Source organism: Pantherophis guttatus, chromosome 2, assembly GCF_059756535.1.
Source record: "Pantherophis guttatus breed Tessera chromosome 2, ASM5975653v1, whole genome shotgun sequence".
Classification (NCBI taxonomy): Eukaryota; Metazoa; Chordata; class Lepidosauria; order Squamata; family Colubridae; genus Pantherophis; species Pantherophis guttatus.
Window position 1 is genome coordinate 76,525,349 of NC_142064.1, and position 13,793 is coordinate 76,539,141.

The 13,793-nt window shown below is 38.4% G+C and overlaps 1 protein-coding gene across 14 annotated transcripts in view; it reads right to left on the reverse strand.

The window, feature by feature from the left end:
• Positions 1-13,793, reverse strand: part of NFIB (nuclear factor I B) — a 284,732-nt gene that overhangs the window by 119,728 nt on the left and 151,211 nt on the right. For all 14 annotated transcript variants that reach the window (XR_015732277.1, XR_015732276.1, XR_015732275.1 and 11 more), the window contains exon 4: positions 1,373-1,441. Coding sequence is in view for 11 of the 14 variants with exons in the window: in XM_087886296.1 (XP_087742422.1) it covers positions 1,373-1,441 (69 nt within the window). In the remaining 3 variants the exon portion in view is untranslated. The remainder of the gene's footprint in view (positions 1-1,372; positions 1,442-13,793) is intronic.

A 13,793-nucleotide genomic window follows, 5' to 3' on the forward strand; every position in this document is an offset into this window, starting at 1 on the left:
TCAATTCTGGAGACCATTCCTAAATGCAGCAGGACACCCTGCTTCACAAGATACCTTTGAGGGAATTGGTTCTCTTAAAGGTTTCCCACAGTAAAACGTTCCTATGAAGCTCTGCATACCCCTATTAACTCGTTCTGTATGTTCTCCAATTCTCACACATATCAAGTCACACAGTCTATAGGCAATAATGGACTTCAAATGTTTGTTTTGTGAAATAAAAAAAATGCCTTTTGAAAATAAACTTTTATTTAACATTATTCCAAGTTACATGTTCTGTTTTCATGTCACTAACACATGTATCTTATGTTGGTTTATATACAGTTAACTTACAACACTAAAGGATGCTTAATATTACTATCCTGGGTGTGTTTGCACAGAAGTAAGCCCCATCAAGTTTAACAGAACATACTACCAGGTAAATTATTTGTAGATTATAACTTTCTTACAAATAAAACAAATGAATTCCAATATTGATTTCAATCCACCTTGAAGGTAAATGGATGTGATCAATCAGCATAGGTTAGACAATTATCAATCATGTATGTAACATTAGCTACATTATTCATAGTCCTTACTGACCACAATTTGGACTGGCAACTCCACAGCTAAGCAGCATGGTCATTAAGTGAAATGTCACGTGCTGATTGTGCTGACTTATGAAGTCTGTTTCAGAGTAATCATTAAGCAAACCATTGCTGGTTGTTAAGTACATCATCATGTGACGGCAACTTACTGGCTTTCCCAATGACTTTACATATCAAAAGTCAGCTGTGAAAGTTGCAAATGATAATCACGTAACTATGGAACTATGAATTACAATCATGTAACTGTGGGGCACTGCAACAGCTGCAATTTCAAGAGCTGGTCATAAATCTTCCTTTTTTCAGCTTTGTTGTAACTTCAAATGGTTGCTCTATGACAGTGATGGCGAACTTTTTCTGCACCAAATTCCCAAAAAGGAATGTGCATGCATGCACGCTGGAGTGCCGGAAATCCAAAGACCACCTGGCTGGCGCACACATGCCTGTTTTTGGCCATTTTCGGCCCAAAAAACTGCATGAAAATGGCCAAAACACAGGCCGTTTTTCAGGCCAAAAACGGCCCGGAAAAAGGAAACCAGAAAAGCATCTGGTGACGGCGCACATGCCCACAGAGACAGCTCTGCGTGCCACCTCTGGCATGCGTGCCATAGTTTTGCCATCACGGTTCTATGAGTAGTTGGTAAATAAGGACTACCTGTGTAGTTATGTAACTGGAGGCCCTATCATAAAGAATCAACTCTGGAAAGAATCATGTAGCAACATATACAAATACAAATATAATACACATCCAAAAATAAAATAAAACTTAAGGAAATGAAAAGGAGACTTACTTCTAGACACCCGCACAAGTTCAGATACATTAAAGACTCCAGATTTTACAAAACTATCCTCAAGATACACTGGAATGAAAAAATAAAACAAGAATAAAATAATGATTAGTTCATTTGGAATAGCAACTGCAGTATTTCCTCTAAACAATCCCCATTCATGAATACTTCATTCAAATTCTATTAAAATTGTCCAAATATACATTTGTATAGGACTTTCTATAATCATGTTATTTCAAAGAACTATTTCAAAGGAATTTGTAGTTTTTGTACAGTTTGAAAGGATTATAGGCTTCTAAACAGATGAAAAATGGGTTCAATAAACTGGGCAATGGAACATAAGACATAATGTGACTGGTATGTCATTCCATGATACAGACTTAAATGAGTTCAATTACAATTCAGATTGTAACATTCTTCTTGTCCTAACAAAATTCCATCGTATTTAATTGAATGGAAATGTTCAAACTGAAAAAAAAAAAAAAGTGTGGAGCAAATCATCACACTGTGTCACAGGTTTCTCTTTATTTTTTCTTTTCTCCTTACAAGTTATCCCAGGAACATATGTCAAAAGATAAGCCAGGAAAGAGGTAACTGTGAAAATAAGCTCTTTTAGCATAACATTCTTCTGTTTAAGCAACAGCAATAAAAAAGCAGAACTGTTTTTCAATACAGGATTTATAAATGGTACAAATCGCAGGAAAATGCCTGATTCTGTAGTTACCTTCAACCACTACAGTTTGGGGAACTGTAGTAGAAAATGAAAATATGCCATTAAGAAAGTGGCTATTTACTTCTTCTAGCAGTATAAATTAATTTATAATCTTTCTTTTCCCTTAGCACCGAAAAAGAAGTGTCTATGTTTCACATAGATTTTACACATTATAAAGTCAGGAAAATAAAGTGGCTCCACAGAACAGTCTTATTTTTATTTGGTGAACTCAGGATTGTTTAACCACACATGCTTAGAATTGAAGCCTAAAACAATTTTCCTTAAAAGAGCAAATATCAAGAATAAAATTAGCTATGAAACATGCAAAAGATGTACAGTACTATTTGAAAGCTTAAATGAGTATAAGCCTTAAATTAAAACAAGACAATATCAATTAGTTGGCATTTTGTATATAATTCCAAATATTCAATTCTGTAAGTTGGATTCCAAAAGTATTTTTAAAATAGAAATTCGACACAATTTGTTCTATTGTTGAAAGAATTTATGTAAACTAGTTAATAAACCTGCTGACATATACAGTACTTGACTTTCATCTTTGTGACGACAAAAGGTAAAATTTTTCTGCCTAGTATGATCTCATATGGAGACAATAAAAGATAAGGAAGACACGTTCTTATAATAGAATATAATGTTCTTGCTAAAATAGCTACATGAAAAACCTATATACATTACTTCAAATGGTCAGATATTTCAGTATTTAAATCTATAATACAGTGTAACTGACTAAAGCCTTGTTTTATTCTAGAGATGGTGTCATGAGAAATAATATAACTCACTAATTATTGCCATTTCTAACCTAAAAATCTACCAGAATCCTCCTGGAAAAATCTGAACAATATAATTTATTATAATCAGAGGGTCAATCAAACAAGATGCCTCTGTGTCTATACAGCAAAGAATACGAGAGGTTAATTGTATTCTTCTTTTTTTAGGAGGTGTGAAAACCCCTACTTTAATACTACAATTATAAGACTGGTGTCACTGTGAATACTGGGCAAAGACCCAAATCCTGTGTGCGCCCGTCTATAAGAAGACAGGTTTGGAGCAAGTTGTCATAACATACTCTGTGAATAGAAGTACCTGATGGCCATACTTGCATTAAAAAAAATGCAAACTAATGGTTAGAAACCTGATTTTTCCATCTGATTATAACTCCAAAACCTGAATACATAATACACATTCTGCAACTAAAAAAGAGAATACATGTCAATGTAGTACCGTGTGTCAAGATAGTTTATCAGTGAAATACTTACTTTTCATTGTCTAGTATTTGCAAAGCTTTGGCTAGTATATTCAATTTTCATTTGAACTATATAAATAAAACTATGTCCATGCATTTTCCTCTAAATACTTAAAGGTATTTAAATAATCAATGGCTTGCCATATACTTCCCTGAAAAAATACTGAAGCAATCATAGAATTGCTATGATATTGAGGTAAATCAGTGGTAGACTGCAACCAGTTCAACAACCAGTTCTGTGAGTGCGTGCTTCGTACGCGCATGGAGACTTCGCGCGTGTGCAGCATTCAAAATACAGAAATTTGGAGCTCAGCTGCTTACCTCCTAAGGCAGCCCCGGTAAGTAGAACAGCAGAGGCGCGGAAATCAGCTGTGCCGCGCGAATCAGCTGAGCCAGAAAGAAGGAAATATAGGACAGAATAGGGCGGGGCAGGTGGACGGAGCCAGCTGATGGTCGGAACTACCGGTTCACTTAAACTGGTCCGAAGTGGCAGCAGCCCACCACTGAGGTAAATGCTAATTCTGTTTTTTCTAAATTCTCCCACTCCTACAAAATAGGATTATAACCCTGAAATTACATAGGAAAGAGGGAAAGAAATGCTCAAGGAAGATTCAGATATTGTAGAAAAACCCAAATATTTAGCATTTGCCTTTGGCACAGAAAATATAGATCAAATAACTAATACAGGGCAAGTATTTTCTCAGGGAGTAAATCAGAAATAAAGTAAACTGAGGAGAAAAGAGAAACTATATAATACAAAAACAGTAGAGTCTGAGGACACCCATCTCAGAGATCTTTAAAAAGTCAAATGTGAGATTGCTGAATTCTTTGCAAAACCATGGCACATCTCTTACGTTGGGTCCAAAGTAAACGACTAAAAGTCGAGTACTGTGACAACAATTTTAAGAAGGTGCAGGGGAGATCCTAAAAGTATTTGTTAGAATCAGTTTAATGTTCATTCTGAAAAATTGGACTTAATATTGATTCAGGGCAAACGGAAAATGTAATTAAATAAAAATAACTAATTTACAGAAGATCAAACCTTGCTGAAATAAGATAATTCATGGATTCTGCAAAAGTAACTCTGGCTTTACCAAACTTTTGGAATATTTTTAAAGTGTCAAGAGATATGGGAATGAATCCTATCAACATGTATATTTGGTTTTACAAAAAGCCTTTAAAAATGTCTTTCAAAAAACATTCTTGATTATATTTATTAGTGCTGGATAAGAGGCCTTGACATTTTATGGATTATTAACTGGTTTAAAAAGCAGAAAACAAAAGTAGATACATATGAATCTTTTTTCCCCAATTAAGAAAATAAGATGCAAAATCTTTCCAAGAACTGTTAAGACCGGCTTTTCTATCTTGCTCATAAATGGTCTGGACTGAAGATAAATCTGAGGTGGATAAGTTTGGGATGATAGCAAATTATTCAATATGACGAAAACTGAAAGTGACTGTGAAGAACTTCAGAAAGCTCTTTAGATTCAATGGAATTAAATAGCAAATACAATTCGCTTCAAGTAAATATAAATGGTGGTCGCTTGGCAAGATCATATTTACATTGATGAATTCCTATAACTGGCCAGGAAAAAAGATCTTGGTATCATAATGGATAGCTACTGAAGCTCACTGCGTGAAAAGGGGAAACAGTATGCTAATGTTCATCAAGAAATGGATTAAAGATGAAATTGCCAACATTATTCAAAGCAGTGGTATGTTCACATTTGGTGTGCAATCCTGTGTGAAGCGCTGTATACTACATACTTGAGATGGGAGATGTTCAGTGTGTATAATAATACTCATAAGGGGAACAAGGATAGAGAAAATATTTTGCCCTTTTCTCAAAGTGGTGGATCTACAATTATCTAATGAGATTAGTTAGATTTAGTTAGACTTAGAACAGACTTAAGAAAGTACATTTTAACACAATGGAACATTAATGAAAATTCTCTACTGTAAGACATGGTGATGAACACTAGTTTGGATGGTTTTAAAAGGAGGTTGAACAATTTGGTCGCCCTAGTAAATGATCTCTGGCGGGCCAGGGATGGGGGTTGCTCCTCCATCCTGGTCCTTCTTGACCTCTCAGCGGCATTCGATACCATCGACCATGGTATCCTGCTGCAGCGGCTCAGGGGGATAGGGTTAGGAGGCACTGTTTTACAGTGATTCTCCTCCTATCTCTCGGGCCGTCTGCAGTCTGTTTGGGCGGGGGGTCAGGGATCCTCCCAGAGGCCTCTCGCTTGTGGGGTGCCTCAGGGCTCGGTTCTCTCTCCTCTGCTCTTTAATATCTATATGAAACTGCTGGGTGAGATCATCCGTGGTTTTGGGGTGAGGTATCATCAATATGCTGATGATACCCAGCTTTACATCTCCACCCCTGACCACCCTAGGGATGCCCTTGCCGTGATGTCCCACTGCCTGGAAGCGGTGCGGGTTTGGATGGGGAGGAACAGGCTTAGACTCAACCCTTCCAAGACTGAGTGGCTGTGGATGCCGGCATCCCGGGATCTGGAGGTTCCATCCTTAATGATCGGAGGTGAAACCCTTGCTCCCTCCGACAGGGTCCGCAACTTGGGTGTCCTCCTGGATTCTCGGCTGTCTTTAGATGACCATCTGACGGCCGTAACCAGGGGGGCCTTCGCACAGGTCCGTCTTGTGCGCCAGTTGTGCCCGTTCCTAGACCGGGATGCCCTCGCCACGGTCACTCACGCCCTTGTTACCTCTAGGTTGGACTACTGTAACACCCTCTACATGGGGCTGCCCTTGGGATGTGTCCGGAGGCTTCAGCTAGTCCAAAATGCAGCCGCGCGGGTAGTTACAGGGGCGTATAGATACTCCCGTGTAACACCTCTCCTGCGTGAGCTGCACTGGCTACCGGTGGCACTCCGGATACGTTTCAAGGTGCTGGTGCTCACCTATAAAGCCCTTCATGGCTTAGGCCCGGGGTACTTGCAGGACCATCTCCAGCCGTTCTCCCATCGTCCTGTGCGCTCTCACAGAGTCGGCTTCCTCAGGGTGCCATCGGCCAAACAATGTCGGCTGACGACCCCCAGGGGGAGGGCGTTCTCTGTGGGAGCCCCGACCCTCTGGAATGGATTGCCCACTGAGCTCAGGACAGCCCCTGACCTTCTTTCCTTCCGTCGCAAGCTGAAGACGTGGCTCTTCCGTCAATTAAACTGATCTGTTTGGGGGTACACTGGTATAATTTTAAATCGTTTTTAATTGGGTTACTGATTTTAATTTGGTATTGTATTGTGATTTGTATTGAAGTTGTCATTTTGTAAGCCGCCTTGAGTCCCTAGGGAGAAGGCGGCATATAAATCGCAATCAATCAATCAATCAATCAATCAATCAATTAATTAATGGAATGCAAGTCTGAAACTTCAATGTTAGTTCCAGGATGGTGTAATCATGCCTTCAATTATAATTCAAACAATAATAAAAAATAAGTTTTCTCTTCTCATGCTCATGAGGACCCCAGCAGTAGCTGGTTGGCCATTGTGAAAAACAAATGCTGGAGTAAGATGGGTTTTGGCTAGATCAGGTTAGACTTTTCTTACATTCTTATAGAAAGGTATATATTAATGTTTTGCATACATTAAAATGCATTAATTTTACAAAAAGTGATTAGACGACCGTTGATAGTTATGGTTTATCAGAAAATGGCCACAAACCAATTATGCCTTTAAACATAGAGCCCTGATGACTCAAATCTTCCATGCAACCCTTCATAAGAAATGTTTTGTGGGTTTTCCACCTTGTTGCTATCTGATCTTTTTTTCAAGTTTTAAAAACACCTGGCAAAATGTATAATATAGTAAGTCATGCTATAGGATCCCTTTATCCATCCACTTGTCAACTTAGCCTCTAGACCTGATACAGAGTGCAATCCTAAATATAAGGCTGTTCTACTATTCATAAATTATGTTCAGTATATCTTGTGTCCCTATTTGACTTGTACAGATAATAGAACAATACTGAACCATAACCTAATTTCCTAATTACTTATGAATTATTAATTCCCTACAAGATGTAATAAAAAGTAGCAAGTTCTCAGTAGTAATAATTGAAGGCCAATTAATTCCGCACAGGTTGCAAACATTTCAGGAAAAAATATCAGTCTGTAAACAGATAGTTTATATACAGTTATAGACAGTTTATATACAGATCATACAGCGCTTCCATTTCTTGTCCTACATACAACAATCAAGGTGATCATGCTAGCTTTTATTAATGGTGGCTAATGCTTTAAAAATAACTGTGAAATTGTGAAATTTTCTCATTCTGGAAGTCATACTAATTTTTTTGTTTTTTACTCTCAAGACACGGGTTTTCTATGTTACTTTAGAAAACGTTGATTGAACAGGTGGTCATGGCTGGATTTTTATCATCCCAAACTCACCTTACAAACCTCAGTTCAGAGCAGAGGTGAAATCTGAACCGGTTTACTACTGGTTCGCTGGCTGTGCCTGCGCAGTGCGCACCACACACCAAAAATGAGGTGCGTGTGCGCTTGCACACCAAAAAGAAGGCATGCGGTAAGTAGAAGAGTGCGCGAGGGGGGTGATCAGCTGTGGCACACAATTTTTTTTAATACTTTTAAAAGCATTGCTTTTAAAAGAAAAAAAGAAGCCTCTGATGATCGCTCAGCTGGGCGGGGGGGGGGGCAGGGATTTTTGCTACCGGTTCTCTGAACCACCCGGCGCCATCGCTACCAGATCGGGCGATCGGAAGCATTTCACCCCTGCTTCAGGGGTGTCAAACTTGCAGCCTGCAGGCCGATTGTGGCCTTGGACAGCTAGCAATGTGGCCCGACAAGATCATAAACTATTAACATTATTATGCAATTTATATACATTAATTATATTAGATATTTTATATGCAGCCCAATACAATTCCTCGTCACTGAAGGAGTCCCAGGCAAGCCAAAAGTTTGGACACCCATGTTTTAAACACTTTTAAGACTAAAAGACTTTTAAAACTAAGCAGTTTAACACAGCACAATATAAACCATGAAATGACTGATTTTGTCTATCAATACATTGTTTTCAGAAAGTATTTTCTGAGAAATATGGTTTCTATGCGGTGGTGTAGTGGTTAGAATGCTGTACTGCAGGCTACTTCTGCAGGGAGAGGAGAGGAGGGGAGGGGAGGGGAGGGGAGGGGAGGGGAGGGGAGAGGAGAGGAGAGGAAAAGAGAGGAGAGGATATTGCCATATATTCAATTCTACATTTCACTGACTTTTAAGACCCAACTGATTTGCTTGTTTTCTTACACAATTCTGAAATTTCATAATGTTCTATGTAGGAAGTACAGTATTAACTTTTTGTCAGTTACGAACAGATAAGATGCCTTAACCATTTGGAAGTTTCACATGAAACCAATTTAAAGTTTTAATTGTGAAACATGCAGAAAATGCACTTTTCACTCTGTCATAGAAAAACATCTATTAAACACTTTTTCAATTATTTATCCATATTCAAGATAGAAATAAGAGGGTATTTAAGGAACAAAATACAGATGATAATCTTCATCTATAATTTCCTGCTTCTGTGATTTGAGCTTGGTTTTCCACCTTGTACACCCACAAAACAGCAGATGTGCTTCTATCCATGTGTATAAGGCTTTTAAGGTTAATGTCACCCAATCACCAGCACTTGGTTGTAAGCTGATTCAGATAAAAGCTCTCTCTTTTCTTCTCTGACAAAGATGATTCCAATTGCACCCACTACTCTTAGCAATCGCTTTAGAGAAAAACTTCCCATTTCTCAGAGTCAGAAAAATAAAAATAAACAAATCTATCCTTTGCACCTCCCACAAGAGCTTTGGTCAAGGGAGGAAAAAAATATTACTTATATATTTTCTAAAGACTGAGACCATGCTGAGGAACACAACTTTGAAAGCTACAGTCTAAAGTTTTAGTTATTTTATTCAATTTTATACCATTTGCAAAAACATGGGTAGGATTCCTTATACTTCTTCATACAAATAATGAATGAATGAAAATATCAAAAAGTAGAGAATTTGGGACTGATTCTTGTGGCATAGTTGTCATGCTATCTAGCCATGATATAATTAGCTTGCTAATCACCATGTCGTAGGGTAGTTTGCTTAAGTCAAGAGATAGGTATATATAGGATTTCCAGTAGCAATTTAAAAAGTTATACAATTAAAAAACAAAACAACATTAGTCTAAGCAAGATTTCCTTCTAACTTGTAAACGTCTGGTAAACATCATTATGTTTCTAAAGTGCTTACTGGCCAATCACTTTATAATCTGCTCTGGAATATCCAAGGTATAAATGTTATACTGACTGCTTTGTAGTTTCCTGGATCTTTTTTCTCTAAATTTCTTCTCTAAGTTTTGAAGACAGAATCAGTGTTTTTTCCCTTTCGGTTAACTGGTGCATCATCAATTCTCCAAAATTTCTCAAAACACAGGATTTGGCCAAATCATCAGCTGATGTTTTTCAATGTCCTAGACTGCAATTCATCTCATTCTAATTTTCAATCCTGTGAAACATATCAATTCTTTCTTGGAGGTGAATCGTATTGTCTTTTATTTGTTATTTCCTAGCATGTTCTTCCTTATTCAATGATTTCAAGTTATTAATTTAAGAATTAATAGAACTAGAATTAGGAGACAAGTGTAAGTAATCACAATTCCACCAGCCTATTGCTGTTGGACATCAGTAAGAGTTGGTAATCGGAAAGGAAAAAACACTGATTCGGTCTTCAAAACGTAGAGAAGAAAATCCCATGGACTTCTAGTGCTTTTTTGCAGATCTGGCAACTGAAATGATTTCCAACAGGGTTTGTTTAAAGCCAGAAGAAAGAGGCAGAAATTTACTGTGATTTCCATTTTTATACAATATATTCAAATATAAAACAAATAATTGGATTTGACCAAAGTATGAAGATAAAGAACAGTTTGTGATAATCATTCTGACCTCAAGTTTCAACTTTGGAAAGAAACCTTTCTTTCCAGGTCTGGTCTTGTTCATTAGAGGCCCCCCAAAACCTGACGCCATTAAGAGATGGATGGAGAAATCTGAATAATCCCTTAGGACTTCAAGCTCTTGTATAATATATTATGGTGCATGTTGGTTTTATACGGCTTATATCATTTTACTTTTATTTTAGCTTGACTAAACATTTTTAGCAATCAACTACATTGCTTAGCAACCGAAATTCCAGTCCCAATTGTGATCGTGAGTTATTATCTATAAAATAATTTTTGTGCCAGTTGATAAACTAAAGGAAAATCTTAGGAATTCACATCCCTAAAACACATACGTAAACACCAGGTATACACTTTTGGTTTTACTACAGTAATAAAAAAGATAAAGATTTCCCTTTCCAGTGGTATCGAGCTGTAGGGCGCAGTGCTTATCTGTTTCTTGTCCAAAAACATTTTAAGTGGTCATGTGGCTAGCATGGCTATAGACCAGTGATGGTGAACCCATGGCACATGTGCTAGAAGTGGCACGCAGAGCTATCTCTCTGGGCATGTGAGCCGTCGCCTGTTGCTCTTCCGGGTTCTCTGCCCTGGCCAGCTGGTCTTCACACGTGCGGGAGCGCCAGAAACCAGAAGAGCAGCTGCCCTGTGTGCAATGATATTCCAGTTTCCGGTGCACGATGTGCACTGGCCACCTGGTCTTCACATGCACATGTGCACCAGAAACCGGAAGACCAGGTGGCTGGTGCGCATGCCGGAAACCGGAAGATTATCTTCCTGGCACGCACATGCGCACCGGGTGGTTGCTCTTCAGGTTTCTGGCATGTTCACACACACACGCTCCTGTTTCAACACTTGGTCCCGAAAAGGTTTGCCAACTGCTATAGACTAGCGGCACATGGAATGGTGTTATCTTCCCATCGAAGTGCTACCTATTAATCTACTTGCATTTGCAATCTTTCAAATGCCTGGTGGGCAGGAGCTGGGTCAGGAACAAGAACTCATCCCATTGTGTGGTGCTCGGATCTCAAACCCGGGCTGTCAGCTTTCCAACTGACAAGTATCTTTAACCATTGAGCCCCCTACTACTACAGTTATAGGAACCTATTAAAATTATGGTATACAACTTATTTGAACTAATATCCGTTGTCTGCAGCTTGTACAGACCCCACATATTCATGCTAAGGAAATCTTACATGTACTGAAATTGATACTTTATATCCAGCACTCTGTACCATTTTAAGACTATAGTATAGTTTTCAGTATTGTGAAGTTAGATTACTAAATCTTAATTTAAAATAATTAACTGAAGGTAGTGCTCCATTTTAGGCCAATTGTGTTGAAGGTAATGATAACCAAATGATAAGGTTCATAAATTGAGTTGTCAAATTTGCTATAGAAGCCTGAATTAGCATTACTAACATTCCCTCCCCCCAAAAAAAATAAACTATAGTTTTTTTGTAACAGTTGTTAATGCTTTTTTATTTGGCAAAAACATCTTGCCTTTCCTCTTTAGTTAAGAAGGCAAATTACCAGACACCCTAAAGAATGCAACAGTCTAGCCAAATATAGAGGAACTGATTTCCACTGCCAGTAGCTTTGCCAAGTATTGCAGTTTGCAGGGATTTTTCCCCCTTCTTCTTGGCAAAGCACTTGCAAAAATTATGACATTCCAAAACTCTAGTAATTTTGCATGCAACATCCTGGACTCTTTACATTCTGGATTCGGATTAAAGATTGCTATAAAATATATTTACTATTAGTCCTGTAGATTCATTATAAGACCAGTGGGCATACAGGGTTTTATATTCATTCATTTCTTCTGCAGGCAACACAAAACTTAGCATTTCATACTTCACAAGAAATGGATGTATCAAAACTGGAAACTAGTTTTAGGGCAATTAAATAGGCAGTTGATAGCTCAGATGTGTTCACTAAGATACTACTGTGAAATCTGTTCTACCTAACCTATCTTATTTGGCATGCTGCAAAACAACATACTAGCTTTAACATATTCATTTGCAGAAGGGTAGCATCTGTAATACTAATGTTGTATTTTGCAACTGGCTATGGCCACTATGGCAATTATTCTGTAAATAAGCAGGTAATAATAATTTTATGAATGTGTCCATTATAGCTTTCAATATTCCAAATGTAAGTGTTGCTAATCCTTGCTCTACGTCAGTGTTTCCCAAAGTATGGTACGCGTACCCCCAGGGGTACGGGAAGAGTTTGGTGGGGGTACGCGTTGCACCGGAGTTTGGTGGGGATCACGTGGGAATATCCACTGCACCGTGCTTAGCTGCGCCCACAGAACAAGGAAAGAAATAGGCGTATATCGCAGTTTTTACACGGGAACTGGGGCCATCGTACATCGTATCGCAACTCATTATGGCGGGAACTTCTGCGCATCCTTCGCGCAGCTCGGGTTCGGCCATTTTTAAACTGCGGGAACATTAACAGTTGACGTTGAGCCGCGGAGCTGTTTAAACGCCGGTGAATTGCAGTGTTATCTAATGGTTAGACAGTCTTGTGAGGCGTGACACGGCATGAATATACTGCACTTCATTACAGAGACAACTTACTTCTTTAATAGTTAGTTCCAGGCGCCTGTTATCGTGCTTTAGTAAGTTCCACTGATTTTGATTACTTTTATAAAATACATAAAATAAAGCATATGTTTTTTATGAGGGGTACTCAGCGTTACGAAAATTATAGAAGGGGTACACATATGTAAAAAGTTTGGGAAACACTGCTCTACGTTATCAAATTGTTAATGCCTCAAATAGAAAAATAGAATATAAAGTCTAAGGTAGAATACAAACTTCCTTTTCTAGAAATCTAATATTCATAAAATCTTTATATATGTAGTCCTCAGGTTACGAAAGCAATTGGGACTGGGATTACCATTGTTAACTCAATGCAATTGTAAAGTATGACATCATGTGACTATTTCACTTAGCAACAGCAATCACGCAGTCCTGGTTTCTATCTTATTCCTAAAACATGCAGGTTGCGATGCAGGAAGTGGTGGAAGTCCAAAGTAAGGAGTATGGAGATACCGGGGTGGGGGTGGGGGGGTTTGGTGAGGCCCTGGGAGGCTGAGCATGGACAAGGGGAAATGGATGCATGGGACCGACTTACAAATTTACCTGATGGCTTCCCTATTGACTTTGGAAAACTAGCAAGTAATCCCACAAATGGTGATCATAGCTTCCTACAACATTATAATGAGCTGGGCATCTATGTGCCTGAGTTGCAATCATGTGACCACGGAGGTGTTGCAATGGCTAGAACTTCAGGGACTTGTCATACATCCAGTTTTTCAGTGCTGCCATAACTTTTAACAGTCAGTAAATGATTATTTGTTAATATTATAAAAACAATTGAGTCAGCTCATTTCCAGTTCATAAAAATTAATAAATCTATTGTTTAACCTAATCCCACTACACAGTGCTAATCAATTACATATACTGTTGGAGAT